Consider the following 21,673-nt stretch of genomic DNA (forward strand, 5'->3'; position numbering starts at 1 on the left):
GAAAAGATAAGTGAGGAAACAATATTGTAAGGGTTAGAACCTAAGATATTCCAGTGCTTGAATTCTTTGTTTAATTTGCTTGTTGTCATTTCTGAGAGGATATTATTAAAGTAATTATTTATAGTTTTATTTACATATAGATTGTAAAATACAAAATACATTTTCCCCAACTAAACAAAGCTATCGGGTTTATTAACGGGCTTAATTGTTAAGGCAAGGCAACACAAAAAATATTGAACAGAATATTATTCTGTCCTCTTTTAACAACAAACTGAGTAAATGCAATTGAACTAGTTATCCTTTAATTTCACTATTGAGGATATTAAAGCAATTAGAAAGGTCCAGTTGCAAACCTGTCTTTGCCATAACTACGTTTCTACTGATATCAAGGACTCTAGGAATCATGATTATGTATATGCCCTTTAATAAACTTGATCGTGAAATATTGCATGTGATGGAAGAATACATATAAATATTGTATGATGGAAGAATCTTTCTAAATGATATATAAATATCAAATTGGTCCAAACGTATCCCAACCCATGTACTGAAAAAAGGTATAGTCATCCATGGTTCGTCTTTGGTAGCACCAACACCACAACTATTTCTTACTTATAACGGAAGTGTGAAGTGTTGCTGTCTCCTGAAGGGAGTAAGGAAAAGAGGCTATTGTTATATGTTAGCGAGGGTAACAAGAGTTATGCCAATTTAGCCCGCCCGAGAATCTGTGACCAAGGTAAGACATAAATCCAATCTGAAACGGAAAATCAATGGGCGGCAGTGACGCCATACCATCAGGTGCACCCATTAGGGTCACCTGCTATTTCATTTTCACACAAAACATCTGCAGCGGATCTATTACAGTTATTTTCTTAAAGGCAGATTTACAAACCTGTCTCTGCGGTGGGAGGGTATCTTGGTGTAAGGTGGGCTCACTGCCGCGCCGAACCTGTAGCCCATTAGCACCGTCTTCGAGGTCCGCCGCGCCGACCTCCACGCACGAGTCCGTGTTGGGCACCCGTAAGCTGCCGCCGACGCCGCCGCCCCCCTGGAAACCAACGACAGGTTATGATCACGGTTCTGATGAGAAATCAAGGGTTGGTACTCAAATTCAGTTACTTTGACATGATGAATTTATGTGGACATCTTATAAATTTAACATATATTATAAAGTAGTAAGTTAGCGTGTGCATATGAAACGTGAAGATGCAAGTGGCACGCATTCGAGTAAAAGACGCGTGCGGATGTAAACACGCGTGACAGGAAAAGCGTCGCAACCATTAGGTGATTATTGATATTTTGGTGATTTATGGTTGATGGTTTATGATTTTGGTGATTTAGCGAAATAAATAAATATTTTTATGATTACTTGACGACGAGTACTTAAAGTCTCCTGATTTAATTTTCAATGTGTACGCGGAAAATTTAAGCATTTTGGAGGTTAAAAGTAGGTAACAGTCGGGTGATTTTGATATCGTGCAAATAAACATTATGAACGTAAGTACCTATATACGAGTACAATGGAATTTATTTTACAATCACTAACCGTACCTACCTAAAGTGGTTTAAATAAATTAAAAAGAAACAGCAGAAATTCTTTAGTTTCCACGTTTTATCAGTGTTCCAGTTCTAAAACATTGCGGTTTCACAACATTGCAAATAAGTTTGCATTTACTTTGGTGGTCATGGCGCGTTTTCAAATTTCAATATTCCATTAAAATAACATTACGAGAAACCACAAAAAAGTTGTTGTGGCTATATGTTTATGTCTTGTGAGAACGACATGTAGGTATAAAATAAAATACTTAGATCTTAGTTGTATATAATAGGTCTTCCAAGTTCCAATATCTACTTCAACAATATAAAACAAGATTTATCATAAGTAATTGTTTTAAAATTAAAAGTTAATAAATTATTATATATATAAAATTATCGGAAAAATTTGTGATTTTTACCGAAAGTTTCGTATGTATTCAATTAAAATCAAATGGATAGATGCACTATTAAGGTGCGTATACAATAAGAACAGTTACATAACATATAAGGCCATACAAGGATTAATCGATTACTATACCCGTAAGCTGTATAAGACAAAATAATTTACAGATTTACACAATTGTAGATGTATAAACCTAGTGTAAAATAAACTTTACGCGAATTCAATGGTAGAGTGCGTGGCTACGCGAGCTGTAATCCTGTTAGCCTACTTTTAGCTTGTTATCTGTGAAACATCGACATTCTGTATCAGTCTGTACTTTTGCTACAATAATGTATGTACGTGTGTGTGTAGGCAGGTACTTAGACCCCGCCGTGTGATTCATACGACCATAAAAACATTCGTTACAGCACGTGTACAGTTACCGTAAAATAAAATTAGTAATTATTTTATCGCATAAGTTCTTCGTTAGCAAATTAGATTAAAACTTTCAAATCACACTTTACAAAATAATAACAATAATCATCATCATCATCAACCCATTTAGTCCCACTGCTGGGCACGGGTCTCCTCTCAGAATGAGAGGGATTAGGCCATAGTCCTCTGCGCTGGCCTAGTGCGTATTGGTAGACTTCACATACTCGTACCTTGGAGATTATTTTTATAAATACTCAGGTATGCAGGTTTCCTCACGATGTTTTCTTTCACAGTTATAGTGATAATTCATTTCTAATGCGCACATAATTTCGAAAAATCAGAGGTGGGATTTGAACCTCGGAACCCTCGACCGAGAGGCCGAGTTTCTTAACCACTAGACTATCACTGCGGCTATAATAATAAGTTAATTAATATCTCTATAGATTAGTACTACATGCATTTTTTTGGTTTACTATCAGTCCCGTATGGTTTTTGTTTTTTGTATTTTTTCCATGATCTGTTATATTAGGTACAGTGCTTTTGAACTTTAAACAGCAAGTAAACCCGGATTCAACAGCATAACCACGACTTTCTAATTCTATTATACTTTAACATAACAAGACATAGAATCTGTTTTAATTTTTTTAAACAGATAAAAAACAAGTACAACATAAATACAACTTTTGCGTGAAATATAAAAGGTTGAATTGCTACATCGTTTAATTTTTAGTTTGAAAATTACATATAAAATGAAAATAGAAAAAAGTCGGAAACGGGGACCGTAGCCGAGCCAAGTCGACGTGCAAAATCGTAAATAAAAATAAACAATATCTTAGTATATGGAATATAATATGTATCTAGGATAAGTACATATTATTTCAGTTCTTGGATACTTAAATTAAAACACCTTTATTTAAAATAGGCATAAGCAAATGACACACTTACTAGCATTGATCTATAACACGTCATTGCCTACTAGACCTTTTTTTGTTTTCGAGGGGAAAATCTTCAAATAATTTATTTAGATTATAAATTTCACAAATTGATAGAAACTACAACTATTTATAATTTACAGATAACAAAACTCACCTTCGTGCGGGCATTAGAACCACAACATTCAGAAAAACACGCACCCATTTCTAATTTCCAATTGAATGATTTATTATTTTTGAAAACAAACATCATAAAACATGTTAAGAATTGATCGCAGAAATTAATTTCAGGTTGTCAAGTTATGCACCATACAAAAATCCTAGGAAAAACGTTCAGTTCTAAAACATGTTGCGACAAGTTTTTTATGATCACCGCAACATGAATTTTGGCGCGCATTCGTACTTTCATAAATGAATGTAGCAAAGATAACAATACTTATTCAGCCTAATAAACATATAATAAAATAAAAAATATATTAAAACGCATTTCATTTTAAACCATTACGATGCTGTATATGTATCATATATTAATATAAATTCTTTTTTTCAACATTCATCAAATATTTATTGTATTTTTACTGTCTTTACAATTCTTTAAATTTTTATACGTACGGGCATACAAAATTTGTATAAAATTTATCTAAAAAAAAATTAAATCGTTAATACCCTTTAATACCTATATTATTTAATGAGACACAAATTCATTATCTAGCAAAGATAAAAAAATCGTTGTAGATACTCACTCGGAACATATCAGGGGAGGCGGTTCCCGCGGACGACCCACTAGCGCCATCTGCTTGCGCCGCTCTCGGCTGCGGCGCCTGGTTGGTACACTCCGCCGTAAGCGTCTCTCGGTCATCGGCGACGTCACGTACGCGGTCGTCCGGGTCCAGGATACCACCAGAACTGGCGCGGAGAGCTCGAACACCCACCCATGTTTCAGGACCCTGGAAGAAGGAAATAAGATAATTAATTCCAGGAAAAATATAAAGGTGTGAAGATTTGGAATAGGGGAAAATTGATAATGTATATCAAGATCAAGAAATTACATTTTAACTATAATTCCTTAAATAAAAGTAGATATTTACTTGTAGAAAGAATATCTTCCTCTATCCTATTTGTAGTTTCATAGTTACTCGCGCATATTATTATAACTACCACCAGTACTACCAGTAAAAATACTACTTCACCATAAAATTTAGCCATCATGAATACATTATAAATTTTATGGCAGAAGTTTCTAGGACAAAATTAAAAGAGTTAACGCTATCTAAGTATAGTCTACTTTGTCAGGACAAAGAGCGGGTTGGTAACTTGTGATATTTCTTACATTTAGAATATTCTGTAGAATTCTTAAGCATGTTTGTTACCTTTACATTATCTAATATGAAAATAATTTTTAAACTCCAGGATGGGTGTGATATTTTCCACAGCGTAAAAGACCGAAATTCAACAGGGGGACACCTCACATTGCTTTATTTATGCAATGTATTTCGCGATAACTCCGAGCTAATGTAATGTAATACCAGGCAGAAACTGTTTCCACATTGTACCTATTGTATGCGTATTTAACGCTTGAAACGTTATATATTTTTTACATTTTTATTTGCAGTTGACTTTTAATCGAATGAACTAACGTCACAAGTACGTGTTTTGTCTCAATTACTTCATACTGATAGGTTAGTTTTTTACATCGTTCGATTTGTAATAACTTAATGATTACAGCTGCGTCCGTACAAATACAAAACAGCACGTATTTGTAACGTACCAAGTAATATACATAGTGGTTCTTTATAACTGTATGCTGTTATGCTGTTGGTTTAGCGAATTTAAGTGTTTTTCTCGTCACATACGTGAGTCGTTATACCTCGGATATGTGATCTTCCCACGCGCTGTTTGTGCCATTCAGTCTATTCAGTTACCTGTATGGCTTCAGATATACGTATAGCATGTTATGTCTGTTCATCAGTCTGTCTGTTAGCCTTTGTGTAGCTGTCAGTCAACTCGATGGGCTCTCCCTTGAATGACGTTGAAAAGGCTTGCGAATTCATATCATCACACAATAAGCATTCCTTACTCAACCTTTTTATTACCATTTTCGTTTTTGAAGGAGGTTACTGGCATCGATGCTATTTTTTTTAAATGATTTAGCCCTATTGAAGCCCAATTCTACGAATACGTAGACATTCATTTTGAATATTTAAATTTACCTATTCCTTTATATAATAGATAACACTCATTGTGGCTTGTATACGCGCATGCAAATTTCCTAATGCTAAGTAATCACTGCAGTCTAAAGAGACTAACAAGACAGAATAGAATGCGAGTCCAAACGTGACATCTATTTTAATACATCGTGTAAATGTATGTTTCGTATCCTTTGTCTTTCGCAAATTAATATTAACGTAAAAAACTAAATAAGTACCCAAGTGACGGATCTCCTTTGCTCCTTACGAGCTGCCTCCTTGGCTAATTTCTTAAACCTAGGAGGTGGTACAGGTATCTCTTCCGGTTCCTCCATTTCTGCACCATTCGCAAGAACACACTAGCATTCACATGATCACGCACTTATGTCACTCACTTGTGAAGACACTTGAGAACGATTTCACTAACTTTGGTCCACAAAGTCATGAAACGAATTGTATAATTTGAACGTAATCGGTAACACTTCGTTTGCAGTCATCGTTCATTTATTAAGTACCTACACTAATAGACAAGGTTTAATTGTATCGCTAATTTGGACTAGACGAAGTATCGGGCTATTTGTACCAGGTCAGTGGCGCGGATGAGGCCTTGACCTTCACGCGCCGGCGACCAAACACGGCCTCACCGCTGTGCACCAGATGCTACATCCCATAAGGGAATCAGTGATTCAGATTAAAGTTGCTCCTAAATGGAGCCAACTGTCCTAGCCGTTATAGGTTCCTAGAAACGAATGGACCTTTAAGAGGAGTTGTAATTTACGGTACGTTTATAATCCGATTATTTCGAAGAAAGTGCACGTAACTGGAACGAAATTGTAATAAGCGAGATAATCAAAATTTCATCTGATTACGAGAACAATGTTGCAATAAAAGTTGCACATAACTCCGCTCACGCCGGTGCGTGTGACATGAATTCCAAGAACGCGTTCAGGAGGATCGTCCAACCGCTGTTCACGCGATCCTCTTCTCGGAATAAACGGGAAAACACTTCCGTGCTGATCTTTCACGGTTATCATCCTTTGTAACTCGTGTGTGTCGAATCAAACCTGAAAATATTTGCTTATCAACTTTTGCATAACGAGACAACCATCGAGATTGATAAAATAATAGATGGCGTTGAGTATCAATATTATGGATTGATTTTTTTTTAGTTAGCGCAAAAAATCGCTCGCATCATTTCCCGTTTCCCAAAACAACTACGCTAACTGCAAAAAGGCTATTTGAATTAATTTTCTTCTAATTTTTTTGCAGAGTTACTTTATTAGCTTCAAGCTTTTATCATGTTCTGTACAAATTTTAGTAATAAAATGACATTGCCTTAACCTTTACATTTTTCATATATCGTTTTAAGCACCCATTAATTGCCAATTGTAAAGTTTAAAAATACTTCCTAATATAGCGAGGTTATCACATCAAACATATTTTTGGAGTATGTTAACGATTCTATTTTTAGTTTTAAATTTTGGACGGTTATTTAATACTTCCTACGCGATTACGATTGGACGTCGAGGAAAAATCATTCATTACCTAATATCTAATTGACGATGACCTTTTTAGTGTACCTAAGCCACCGGAAACGTTTGCATTTATGGTCTCAAAGTTCGCGCATCGAATGGCTAAGTGGAAAATACTTCAATAAGAATAATACGCGTAGAATGAACGAGAGCCTATGCCCAAATCCATCCCATTGCAATTAAAATATCGAGTAAGGAAATACAGCACTATTTTAACTTAAAAGTTCAATAACTTTAAAAAGCTGTAGATCATACAGCTCCTTTTTACAATCGACCTTACATTCTATTTACATCGTGAGACGGAAATATGGATCTGCATTATATTTGAAGTAAAATGCACTTGAACCATATCAAAGCTAGTACGAATGCAGTTTTATTTTGACACGTAAGCCGTTTTTATAATTGTTACAGTATAGGAAATAGACCGCGTGATCCGCAATTGAAACGAGTAAATAATCGCAATGGTTGTAAAGTATATTGTAGAAATAGCTTCATACCAAAGTTTAAGTTTTTCGTACGAAATTACCTAGGTAGGTACGTAATTACGCGGACAATTTTCGTTAACGAGGTCCAAATCAATCTCTGTCAGTGTTGACTATCTGTTTTATGGTTTATGTTAAGGTAGTTTCAAAATGCCACAAGGAGACTCGCGAAATTCTTATGCAAATACACTATACGCGTTGCATTCTTCGCAATTTCTAAGTTTTCGCAATTCTCTGGCCAACACAAGCGAAACTTAATGTTTTGTCCTATCTCCAACACATTTCGACACGAGTGCTATTCACTCGAGTTTATGTTCAATTCAATGTAGCATCTCATAAATGCTGCATTTTATTATGGCTTGTGCGGGATACGATATTAACAATTTCACCTGTGAAATTTCACAAGGTACATTTTATAAATAGATAAATATATCCAACTAATTTACTGTTTTGATTTTACGACTCATGCAAACAATTGACTGTTTAATTACGTATTTATTCAAATCCACAGTTTATTGTTTTTGAACTGAACCGTTACAGGACGACACACTAACTCGAGCACTTTTGTTAATCGGCAACAATTTTCACAGCACACTTCATTTGGTAACCATGTTTAGCAATTATTTGTTACGTTAAAGTCTATTACCGACGTGTTTTAAAAATAATAGCGTAATGGCGCGAACGTGCGCGCAGTCGCGCCGCGCGGTGTCGCGAGTGTAACTGAACTGAAGCCACTTCACTGATACAGAATACAGATACAAGATCGCAAACCACAAACAAACTTCAGTAAGAAACACCAATTCGTTTTCTTTGCTCCACTGCAGCAGTTAAATAACGGAAATAAAAAACGTAACGCCTCGATGGAGCTGGATGCTGGCCTTCGACGCAGGTGATATCGGTCACGAATTATTGGACAATGTAGAATTATGTCGGCGTAACTAAATAACTTATCGTTTTCAATTTTATACCGTTTTATAAACCTATATAGTCATTACATATTTTCAGAATTATCAATTTTAGGGGAACTCATTGAAAATGCGTTATTCAAATTCGAGCCTTAATTTCGATATAATATTAATTAAGATTTCGGAGAGAATATATATATAAAGTTTAGTTTTATTATAACAGATTCGGTGCACGTATCATTATCCAAATAAATAAATAATACTTAAAATAAAAACACAAGAATGACCACCTAAATTATATAATGCGTCTATCAGTGCAATAAAGAGCATTTTTAGAAAAAAATGTAGACACTTAGGTACATCTCATAATTGTTTATTTAAGAGGTATTTTACCTTCTGAGTAGGTTACAACTTCTTTGTAGAAAATGCATGTTTTCGTATGTAGCGTCCGAGATAAAAACTACGGATTTCGATACATGTTCGATAAGATAACATCGGTATTACGCATATTATTGAACATAACCTATTAGTAGGTACTTGTGTAATTCATAAGATTCATTGTATTTAATACTATTTATATAAAACGTAATATTTTACCTACTTTAAAAAACTTCGAGTGCGATAGGGTTAACACAGTATGACCAAAGAGTTCTAAGTTCTCAAAGCTCTACCAATTCACACTTGGCCATGGTGGACCCGTGCCTAGCAAAGGGAAAGGAAAGGGTTGCCAACAAAGAAACATATGCCCTGTTAATTTTTGAATCAAGTTTAAATATCGATAAAGCGATAGTTAAGCCGAAAGAGTATTTCTTAATCCTTTTCGATAATTCAGGCGAAATCAAACCTAATCAAGATTCCATACAACAACATGATTGTGATGTTATGAAATTAGAAAAGAAATTTAGAAAAAACATATTAGGTTTCCTTATATAAGAAAAGTAGTAAACGGTCATGTCATCCACTTAAACTTAAGTGGCCACTGCCATTTGTGTATAAACTCTATTTGGAGGCAACTTTAAACAGAAACTACTAAGGTTCATAAAACTAAATATAATACGTACTGTTAAAGCAAAGATATGTCCAATTGTAGTGCTATTAAAAGATATCACAAAAGATTAAGATATCCCTAAGAACGAGTGGACTTCATACATAACTTCTTCAGTTTGACAATAGGTGGCGCTGTTCCTTTGAATGAAATGTATGACAATTATTCTACCTAGCTCGAAATCTTTTTATTTTGTGTTTATTTCGTGATGAGTTTTCTAAATGGCGATTAAAAATAATATACCTAACTTCATATACGAACTGACACGAAAAATTATCTCAAACGAGTTTACCCTATCAGAACCACGCCATGTAATTAAAGACTTCCTTTAAAACCAAATAAATTTACGTACCTAGCTACCTCGTTACACGATAATTACTTCAAAGTATTTATCACAGGTTTTAATGACAGTTTAAAACATTTTAAAACAAGTTAAGTTTTTCACAAACATTAAAAATAATTAAAAGACATTTCTTAGAAACACCTTAAAATAGCATAAAGAACTTAATTTGTGCTTGTGAATTTACCTTATTTAAATCTATATATATAAAAGAAAGTCGTGTTAGTTACTCCACTTATAACTCAAGAACGGCTGAACCGATTTGGCTGAAAATTGGTGGAGAGGTAGCTTAGAACCAGGAGACGGACATAGGATACTTTTTATCCCGTTCGACCGCGTTTCCGTGAAGTCATTTTATAACTCAAGAACGGTTGAACCGATTTAGCTGAAAATTGGTAAAGAGGTAGATTAGAACCAGGAAACGGACATAGGATACTTTTTATCCCGTTCGACCGCGTTTCCGTGAAGTCATTTTATAACTCAAGAACGGCTGAACCAATTTGACTGAAAATTAATCGAGAGGTAGCTTAGAAGCAGGAAAAGGACATAGGATACTTTTTATCCCGTTCGACCGCGTTTTCGTGAAGCATTTTATAACTCAACAACGGCTGAACCAATTTGATTGAAAATTGGTGGAGAGGTAGCTTAGAACCAGGAGACGGACATAGGATACTTTTTATCCTGTTCGACCGCGTTTCCGTGAATAAATAAGAGTTGAAAGTTTGTATTAAAGTCCCCCAGTTTTGATGCAAATCTATATGAAAATTGGTATTTGATAGGATTTCGATAGAAAGTAATTAAATATCTATTTTACGATATTTGCAAAATCAACCCTTAAGTTGGTTAAGTAGGGGTTGGAATTTTATATTAAAATCCGTTAATTTGGAAGCAAAAACTGTAAAAATTTGCATTTGGCTTTAGAAGACACTTCGTTTAGAAATCGGCAGATTTTGAAGCAAAGTCTATGAAAATTGGAATTTAGCTTTTTGATTCAAAATAATAGAACACATTTTTCACCGTTTTTGGAAAATCAACCTTTAGGGACATTTAATATGGAACTTTAATTTAATATCCGTTAATTTGGAGCACTAAGAAAATTATCATAAGACATAATGAAGCATCTGAGTCACTGTTTGTTTTTTTAGATCAACCCTTAAGACTGTTATAAATCGCCTTTCTATTTACACACCTGTTTCAGCATTTTTAGCTATTCAACAACCCGATTAGAGTACTATAAGTAAATAAACTACCTTTAAAAGAAACCGTGATTGAAGTTATAGGTACTTCTTTTCGCGTGTTTGAAAAAAAAAAAAAACAAAAAATACAACCGACTTCTATGTCACTACAAAGTAAAAAATAATTCGAACGAAATATATTGAGCGCCGACTTCAGAAATATGTACTAAACCAACATTTATTTGAATTATTTTTTACTATGTAGTGACATAGAAGTCGGTTGTATTTTTTGTTAAAAATTTTTTTACCCTTTTTAGTGATGACATAATAACATTTATATAAAATTGTATAAACGTGATCATGAATTAAGGTACGGTCTGAATTTACATTGATTGGAACCGCCCGCACGCAGGGCGCTGCCGCGCCCTGCACGCTTAGTTTTATATTGTCTTATGTGTTCCAACCTAACCTAACTAAATAGTCAATGATTTGCAATTTCATTAGAACCTCCTACACCAAATATCTTCAAACACGACTCAATTATTCCCATCGGTTGAGGAGTTACATATTTTGTCTCCGAGCCACATTATCAGACCCTTAAATAGTCAATGATGAACTGACTTTGCAATTTCGTTAGAACTTACACCAAATATCTTCAAACACAACTCAAATATCCCCATCGGTTGAGGAGTTACATATTTTGTCTCCGAGCCACATTATCAGACCCTTAAATAGTCAATGATGAACTGACTTTGCAATTTCGTTAGAACTTACACCAAATATCTTCAAACACAACTCAAATATCCCCATCGGTTGAGGAGTTACATATTTTGTCTCCGAGCCACATTATCAGACCCTTAAATAGTCAATGATGCACTGACTTTGTAATTTCATTAGAACCTACAATAAAAAATAACACAATAAAAAAATAATTATTAAAATCGGTTCACTAACGGCGGAGTAATTCGTGTACATACATAAAAAAAAGATACCGGCCGAATTGATAACCACCTCCTTTTTGAAGTCGGTAAAAAAATAACAGAGTGCAGAGAGGTAGAGTGAATTTTATTTAATTGTATTTTTTATTTTCCTGTTCTCCTGTGGCCATTTCCTAATATTTACCAGTAGTTTATGGACATAATACATAAATTACACGAGTGAAACCACGAGGTACAGATAGTCACTCATAATTAGGTGGTACGAAGTTCACCGGGTCATCTAGTAATAACATAAAACATAATGTCTAAGTTCCAAGCAGACTATTAAACTTTTTCTGAAAATCTGAAACAGCAGTTTTTCTCCAAACGATAATAATCTACTTACTTAATTAAGTTTGCAGATTCGCTTGTACGCAACATAAAGCTGCCGTTACTTTTTAATGATTAGCCGTTAATTGAAATAAACCCGCAAATAGTTAACTTTGAAAGGTCGTTAATTCAAAGTGTTGAATGCACAGGAAGTTGTGAACCGTCAACAATGGCATGAGTCGGATGGCAAGCCTACTCGTAAAGCCATTCGTGCAAAGCAAGTCGATTATGGACTGAAGGCTATGCAAGTGCAGGACAATGGGATATTGATGGCAGTTATCAATGCAAATATTCGTGAATGAATTGATCGTTCTCGTGGCCTGATCTGAATATGTTTCGTGTCACATTCAGTATGGTTTTTATGGGATTGCATTAGTAATGAACTAATTAAGCTTGCAGTTTATCTGAAGGTAAGGTTCTGCCGCCCTTGGAAGTCTGTAGCCAAAACATACCTACAGAGTTTCTATCCAAGGCAGATCGCAGATGCATTGTTAATCCTGAGGATCGAGTTCCTTCAGATGAAAGTTAGGCGGCATCCAACTAGCACCACCGTGTTGCTAACCACTATCATAAACAAAACTCTATCAATGGAAGTTTCGAGGTTGAAATCTTACTCACGCTTGAATGTGTGATTAGAAATTAAGTAATTATCGCTAGCTTAAGCAATAATAAAAATACCACGGGGAAACCTGCATGCCTGATAGTTCTTTAAAAGTTGTCAGGGATGTGTGAAATCTGCAAATTCGCACATTGCCAATGCAGTGAACTTTGATCTAAATTCCTCTCACACCGAGCGAGAGGAGAGTGGAAACCCATACCCAGCAGTGGGAAATTAATGGTTAAACGGCATTCACCTAATAGAAAATCGAAATAGTGATAGGATTTACGACGACTGCATTACAAAAACAATGTTATGCAATTTAAAAAAAGTCGCTTATAGAATTCAAAACCAAGCCTCAATATAGATACACCCAAATACTTATTAACAAGTCTATTCTACATAAAATAATAACCCAATTTCAATCAGTAATGTAAGGCCTCCAAACGGCGTATTTTTAAACCTTAATATTAGAGTTATTTAAATAAGCTATCGTTATCAACAATGTTATCTCCACACCTGTGGTTACTCATTAGAGACCGCTGGTATCACAGGAATGCGAGATTAGCCTTGTGCTAAGGCTGGTATTACCGCTCATCGTAACTATCAATTACTATCTATGTAGATTTACTTGTATATTGTATAGATAATTGTATAATATCGCAGTTTCTTAGTGTTTTGACTACATATTCGTTTCTTGTAAGTATCTTTGCAATGGCAAGAATATCTTAATGCGATACTTAGTAGTATTGTTATATAAACCTTTTTTTTTTTTTTTTTTTTTTTCTTTTCGAGGGGGAAACCTTCAAAAGGTACCCGGTGCCGTGGGAGCGACACGGGGTTATGTGGGACTTTTACCGCACTAAAACCCCCCCGGTGGCCGTCCTCGGCGCTGCGTAGAGGACTCCGGGATCTCCAAAGGAACGCGACCGGAGTCCTCTCAGCGCACTGCCCCGTCGGGCTCCGCCCAGGTGACTTTGTGTCACCACACCGTCTGGTGTATACGACGGAATGCGACCACACATACCGTCGTCCTTCCCGGGGTCGCTAGCCGGGCGGTTCGAGCTCCCACTCTTGCCGCCCGTAACCCCGAAAGCCCCTTTTAGTCGCCTCTTACGACAGGCAGGGGATACCGTAGCCCTATTCTGGTCCCGGAACTACAGGGACATGTTATATAAACCTATGTTAGTTTTAAGTAAATAAGTCCTACCTATCGTCCATCTAGAATTTCACCAGCATTCATAGCCTAAATAGAGTCCATTCTACAAGATCAGACAGCAGTGGTATATAGATTACATAAGAATTCCTGAAAATACAGATTTTAACCTCGAAATTCTTCGGTTTTCTTGATCTAGGTTCTTACTTAATGTATCTTTACCACTGACTATCAGGCGATGTAAATATTTAACCAGTGGGCACAGTTGCATGAAATTTGTAAGTACGTAATAGGTAGGTACAGTTAAACCGTATCTGACATAATATATTGCGTAGTTTTAGATAATTCATCTCCAGATCACTCTCTATGTAGGGGATGAAAGTTATTTCTACCTAATTCTACCTAATAACAGCAGTGTTAGGCGCTGCTGTGTTCCGGTTTGAAGGGTGTGGTAAGGGAGACATACTTTTCCGAGGCGTTCCAGCTTAGTCCTCAGGGGTAGCGGCGCATCTGTGGCCGACCTCAGGTAGGAATATCTAATCCTATCTGGGGTTGATTACAGATGTCCATGGGCGGCAGTAGCCATTTACCATCAGGTGGACTGCATGCTCGTCTGCTACCCTTATATTATAAAAAAAAATATTATAAAAAAATATTTACCTAATAAATTAATATGACTTACTACGTCTACTTACACGTAAATCATATGACATCGACAGCATAATTACACCTAGCGGTACTTTCCAACACTTTCAGATCACAATAGGCTCGAGAAAGTGCCTGTTCACAATGCCTTCACGTGTAAGTCATCTGCTACCGTGCTGCTGCTTAGTTTTTGTTAATTGAAGCCGGATATACGTTGAAGCGCTCTTTAAATATAACTAGACTCTATTTTGTAAGCTTTTACATTTGTGTTGTAAAGATATTGCATATAAAATTTATTTTTACATTTAAAATATTGTGAAATACCATGGTCTTATACGTGAATATTTGAAAAAGTGTATAGAGCACGAACCATATTGATATTAATTATCTAATAATATTATTAAAACTAATAGAATACTTGTAAATACAAAAATTAAGTACGCGTTTATGAAAATATAAATACATGTAAAGTATATGATCATTGATCATATTTACTTTCACCAATTCTAATTATAACAGTGTTTAAATCAAAAAGATTAAATATATAGAGCTGTAGATGTAGAGCTGCAAGTCCACTCTACAATGGACTCTACAGCTCCTATTTACATTTTCAATGTCCAATTGTCAATATTTTCATACAAATTTTCATCCCGTTTCACACTAATACCAGCCTTGTTTCATTACTCACAGTCGTATAAATATCTTTATATAATATATATATATATATATATATATATTTCTTATGTGCGTGTGTATGTCACTGAACTCCTCCTAAACGACTGGACTGATTTTGATGAAATTTGTTGTGTGTGTTCAAGGGGACTTGAGAATGGTTTAGATTCACAATTTTGTCCGTGGGAAAAGGTTTTTTTTAATTAATTTTTAATTCGTAAGTAGTTATAGAATCGGGAACTACGCATTTGATCAAGTGATAATCTTAAGCAAAGTTGTTGTCCAAGAGCCCACGAGGGTTTGGGAGTTGGTAAGACCAATTTTCGACAGATGGCACCACTGTCATTCCAATGCAGGTACAAATTTTCCTTTTTATGTATGTCATATTATTTCTTTAAAATGCGGGTGAAGCCGCGGGCACCACTAGTATAGAATATAAATTTTCGATAAACTTACAACCAATAATAACGGGTGGATGCCACTTGTCCTCCCCATGTCCCGTCTATTGGCATTAAATAGTCGAATGTCTTAAGTTAATGTATAGAAACTAATATCGACAATACCTAATTCTTACCGTTTCATTGTTCTGTGGCAACAAATTCCTTTGCAGCTTCTGTACCGGATACGTCTGCCGCCACCCGAAAAGCCTCACTAGCTTGTCGGCCACATCCTCACACCTTGGAGCGTCCTTCATCGTATCTTTACACTATAACATCACTATTGAACACCACAACACCACCTTTCTAACGATCTATAATTCTACATGTATTGTGTCAACTCGTCAAGTAGAAGGCATTGTGCGATCACGACTCTGCACTCATAAAGTATTGCAGATTGCAGAGAAAACAATAATTATGTTAATAAAATAATCACTTTTTATGTTAAGCCACGTCAGGTTCTGAGATGGACATTAAAAAACTGTAAATATCCTAGGTATGATTCTACGTAAATATCCGTTGCATCGCATCGTTTGAAACTTATAAAAAGTTCGAAATTCGAATTTAAGCAGCCAATTATTTTACCGCGCACTTTGAACCAACACGTTCATAATAATAAATGAATTCTCGGTCGGCATTCGTTAAACAAATATTGGCTGTCAATATTATATTCAGCCCGCAAGTGCTGACGCATTAGTGAATTGACGAACGCGATTTGCAGACGTGCAAAAAGTGTGGAAAAAATTAGCGAATGACGCTGAGAACAGTGCGGTCTAGCGGCCTCAATTACCTTATCGTTTTATCGTTATCTGTAAATTAACGCCCCTCCAATTGCAACACCTTAACAAAGCAGAGTTAAAACAAATAGCTAAGGTTATAGTCTGATATGCGCGTGTCTCCATTCATAAAGTCGGTAACCAAATAATTAAGGAATTCGAATCATCAATTTCTAAACATAATCTTATGATGAAATTAATAAATCCATACTATGTGGAATCTTTTTTATATGATTTCTACTCTATCTTTTACGAGAAAATATAAATAAGCAATGTGTATTATGCCTCTTTTTGTTAACGACATTAAATATAACTGTAATTTCTCTACAATTACTTGGATAATAAACGATCATAAAAAGACATTTAAATAATCTCGGAACAACTTATCTCGATGTCGTTCTACATGGATAGATATACTTTAAAAACGATGATAAAATTCGTAATTGATGGGTTCTTTGCAATTTCTCCTACTTTAATATGTAAGTTTATCTTATATCGCTCAGTGAGCAAATAGGACAAAGAAAGGGAATGTCTAATGTTACGTTGTGATTTGTCACCGGAGAGCACCGGTGTAGAGTTCCACTCCATTTGCGATTGCATTTACATATAGATTGATAAGTATGTATATTGTATGTATATGTATTAGACAATAATACTTATTTATCGTTTTTGCATCAACAAAACTTACAAGAAAAATATTTCAAAGAAAGAAAAATTGGGGAATTTGAAAACATACCTTAAGCTTTACTTTTGTAGTTGATGATATTTTTATTCCAATATGCATTAATCTTTTAGAAAGGGGTTCGGTGTTTAACTAGCTTAATTAGTCACACATGGCTGAATTAGTGACACGATTAGACAAAAATACGATTTCATATCGATACTTAAGCAATTTTTGGGATTTTCATGGAAATTTAAATTTTGTATAACTAACCAAGCAACATAATTAACGTACTCTTAGGTATGTGCCTATGAAAATACTTTACAGCTAATCAAGCAAAATTCCCTCGGAGTTGGCAACCCCAGATGTTAATCTTGAACAATCGCCGATTAACACAGTCGTTACCTCGGTGTTACCACACCGGGCTATTCATTGCGAGCTGAGCCATTGTCAGCTCTTAGTGGAGGTTATCAGAAGAATGCGCTGAAATAACGTGGGACTGTCCATACAGAGAATGGCATTTGATTCGCATTAAGTCTACATCTAGGCACCCTTCCATATTGACAGAAATCTTTTAAAAGTAGGTAATACATATGATACCTGTCTCAAACAAGGGCCATATAGAGTTCATACAACGGAAATGAAAATTAATTATGTACTTAATTCTAGATATTTGTTTTGAATAGGTGATTTTGATAGAAGCTTTATAGCAGAAGAATCTTGAAAAGATCTGAAAATCGTTGTTGTAATACATTAGATTCTCATACAATTAACTTAGAGAATAGTAATACATATCAGTACTTCAATGTTTAGAAGAACATTAACTAGGTACTTGAAGCCATGGCTAGATACCATTAACGAGTAAACTTGATCGATATATTAAATAATATAAGAAATGCGATAAAAACTTGTAATGTTTCAGAAATTGCGGGTTGGAACTATCTCTGAGTCTCACGATGCTTTCTACTGATGTCGGGATCTGGGTATCTAGATCGATGCCAGCTATTATGTTACAATTCGCTTTGAAACTTACAATACATAGTAAGCTCTGGGCAATCATACTAAATAATAGCTTATTAGGGTCTCTAGTGCAATCTGGCGGAGACTTGAAGTACTTGCAATTTAAAATAAAATCTACGAAATGGATTATTTTCGTTTTTTTTTTTGTTTTCGTGTATTTTATTTTAATTGAACAGTATGTTCAAGTAAAACTTAACACAAGTTGATTTCGTGTCATTTATGACCTGATTAACTTACAGAAAGAAACAATAGTCAATCATTTTACAATATTTCTGTCATTAACGCAATCATGTTATCTTTCGTACTCAATACTAAGTAGTCATAATCATTAATACCTAATTAGTACACGTCATATTAACTAACATAAGGTATAACGTGGTTTCATTGTTAGAAAGTTAAGTTATAATGTAATTCATGAACCGAAAAGGGAAAGAAAGTGGTCGGCGAAGAATTCCATGCAGAACTCTCTATGCAACGAGGCATATTAAGATTTATTAGTAAAGTAAGTAATGTTAAGTTACTTATAATTGTTGCATTATCCACCGCAATCGAACAAGAGCGTCGAACTTGCGTGCAGTCACGCCACACTGGTTCTAGACCCAGAGCTGCTTGTGTTATTCCAAAGGTTTAATTATTTAACCGTAAACCTTTTAATATCCGCTTTTCGTTCAGCAAAAACACCGCACATAATGGTCTAAAATTTTTGTTCTGTACGATCGGCATAACATTTTAGTTACCTCTGAAATCTAGCACTTTTCATGTGATTACCGACAGATTATAACCTTCACTGTCTGTTACATTATCATCAAGCAGTATCCAACTGTGCAAATACAAATACCTAACTGGCAAGCGTGCAACACGACAATGCCTTCTACGAGCGAGGTTGGTCATTAGATACCACGTTTATCAATGCGATCACTGAACCTTAATAAGCGAAACACTGTACCACTGATGTAATAATCAACGCTGTTGAGTATTAAAGTTAACGTCACAAAGTATTATCGATGTAAACAAACAGGAGGCTGCGCGGCGGGCAACTGGCTCGACTTTCTGCGCGTGCGCCGGTCGCGATCACCGCGGGGCACGGGGAGGGCCGATGGGTCGCCACTTCGCCCCCCTCCGCGAGCGAGCCATTGAATTGAGTTCGCACCGTGTAAACAATCACAACACCTGTGCCACCACAACTGGTAACTGAAGGAGGCAGTTTCCTCGGTCTGTGGCAACACTGGCGAGTAAGGTATCATTGAACTTAGCTACCCACATATGGCAAGACTGATTCATCCGCATGAAAACATTTTGTAAGTATAGGACAAGTTTTTCCTCTTTCGCTCATCACTATCTGTAATTACTAATTACCAATGTGGGCTTTTCAGCAAGAAATTGTATGGCAGAATAAATATCCGACTAAATCCAAAACTAGGCAGATAGGATAGGTTATACTCATCAAACTGATTGAAACTTATATTACATCGTGTCATATCGTGTGGAAAAAGCATTTGATAGAGTCGATCGGTCCCTCGAGAAATTAAGCTTATGGCAACCCTGTAAGCAAAATATTTGTCATTGCAGACTAAACTATAAAGAAAATCGTAAGCAAAAGCAACCTGCAAGGAACTTATTAAATTAAGGAATTAGTAACAATATTCATTTGAAAAAAAAATGATAACGAAAATCTTCAAATATTATCGCACAATGGAAAGGGTGGTTTAAATGTGTTAGGGTCAATGGCGCGGCGAGAGTGGCGAAGCGCGACGGAGCACCCAGCGGAACGCGCGCCACTTGGGGCGCTGCGACCAGTTCCCGTCCGATTCAAGGACGCTATTTATCACGCATTTCTTACACGGGCTCTTACCACGCAATGCATTCTCTTACCTAAATAAGAGAACAAGGAAAGGTCAAAGTACCTAAATAATGCTAATGAATTGATTTCAATTTAGTACACTGATTCTTAATCGGAATCTTTGCCTTAAATTAGAAATGAATTCGTTAATTACGACATATTTTAGTTGTATTATATACACAACGGTAGATATTAATTGAATAATATTTATCACCGATTAAATAATTAATAGAGAACAACTGTTAATAACGCCATCTGTGACAAGCATGGAGTACTACATGGACTGCTATTTAGCTACTAACCTAGCTGACAAGAATGGTACAGTTAACTTTAATTGATATTGTTTAAACATTAAAAGGAAAAAAGAAGCCATACTATGGATAAAGACGAATAAATTAAATATTAGAATACAAATCAAATTCCTTAAATTATGTTACAACTTATGCTGTGCTATGCATACTAAGGTTGTTTCGGCTTCCATACACCAGATGTCACTATGTGTTACTTAGAATGTTACAAGACCAATTACATATGGCGAAGGATACTTGCTATCGGCCATTCCCCCACCTCACATTTAGCACCTGTGGTTTAACTTATCAGCCGTTTTGTAACCGTCGTTACACATTTGATATTAACCGTTGGTTACTCATTTACAAATAATCGTCATAAATACATCTACTTTGCTACATACACATTACCTACAATTACATATTTACTTTTTTTATCAAACACTTACCTGATAAATATTTGTAAATGCCTCACGGAAGTGGACACTTTAAAAATCATAACTGTTTGACTCTATCTAAATAAAAAAAATGATTTAAATTTATAATCATTTGATTTAACTTGCCTTTGCCTAAACAAGTACCTGTTCCTACTTAACATAAGAGACTGGACCTATACATTTATTTAACGTTGTGGTACTACCTACTCAAATATATGTTTACGTTTTTAATATTTTGCAATTCATTAATACATTATTTATTAGTATATAAATAAGTATACACGATTAGTCATATCAGACTAAATTTCAGTAGGTATAAAAGCTAAGGTACCGATCAAAACTAACCCAAGACTCTACGCCTTTATCTACTGCCCTGCCGGTATAATGAATATATATCAAATGATTCATTATTTATTCTGATTATTATACAAATTATATACTTGACATTGACACCGTGCGACCTCATAGCCAAAATTGCGACAAAGTGTTGACCTCACTCCCATTGAGAGTTTAAAATGTTAACACCTTACGTTCATAAAGCTCGCTTTTATTTAGACCCTTATTTAATCATTTCACTTCAGACTCTCTCTTAATATCCTTTTAATAAAAATCCTTACAAAAATGTTAATCACTTGAAACTTACATCAGCATACCAAGCGGGTAGAAGGAAGCCTGTCAGATGCTCGCCTAGTTTTACGTATTAGTCCTGCTATCGGGAAGTCGTCAGGCCTTTTATGGGATTACTCTAACTACAAGTACACTCGACAAAGTACCGCACACAATTTACAATTACACACACCGATCTAGCAACTATTATCACTACGTAAGAACTATTATCGCGTGTAACTTTGACAAAAGCGGCCCAACTTGTAGGTTGTTGTTCTCGG

General features: G+C 35.4%; 1 protein-coding gene across 11 annotated transcripts in view; it reads right to left on the reverse strand.

The window, feature by feature from the left end:
* baz (par-3 family cell polarity regulator) overlaps positions 1-21,673 on the reverse strand; it is a 68,728-nt gene that overhangs the window by 24,110 nt on the left and 22,945 nt on the right. For 3 of the 11 annotated variants that reach the window (XM_073088276.1, XM_073088274.1, XM_073088267.1), the window contains exons 2-3: positions 4,029-4,232; positions 893-1,048 (exon numbers count right to left, since the gene is read on the reverse strand). In XM_073088276.1, the coding sequence (XP_072944377.1) occupies positions 893-1,048; positions 4,029-4,232 (360 nt within the window). Of the gene's footprint in view, positions 1-892; positions 1,049-4,028; positions 4,233-5,710; positions 5,992-7,976; positions 8,174-15,902; positions 16,140-19,060; positions 19,270-21,673 lie in introns of those variants that run through there. The other 8 variants (XM_073088278.1, XM_073088273.1, XM_073088268.1 and 5 more) reach the window with 7 other exon arrangements.

Source organism: Epargyreus clarus, unplaced genomic scaffold (assembly GCF_041222505.1).
Source record: "Epargyreus clarus isolate Ecla_fem2 unplaced genomic scaffold, WU_Ecla_fem_2.2 ptg000026l, whole genome shotgun sequence".
Classification (NCBI taxonomy): Eukaryota; Metazoa; Arthropoda; class Insecta; order Lepidoptera; family Hesperiidae; genus Epargyreus; species Epargyreus clarus.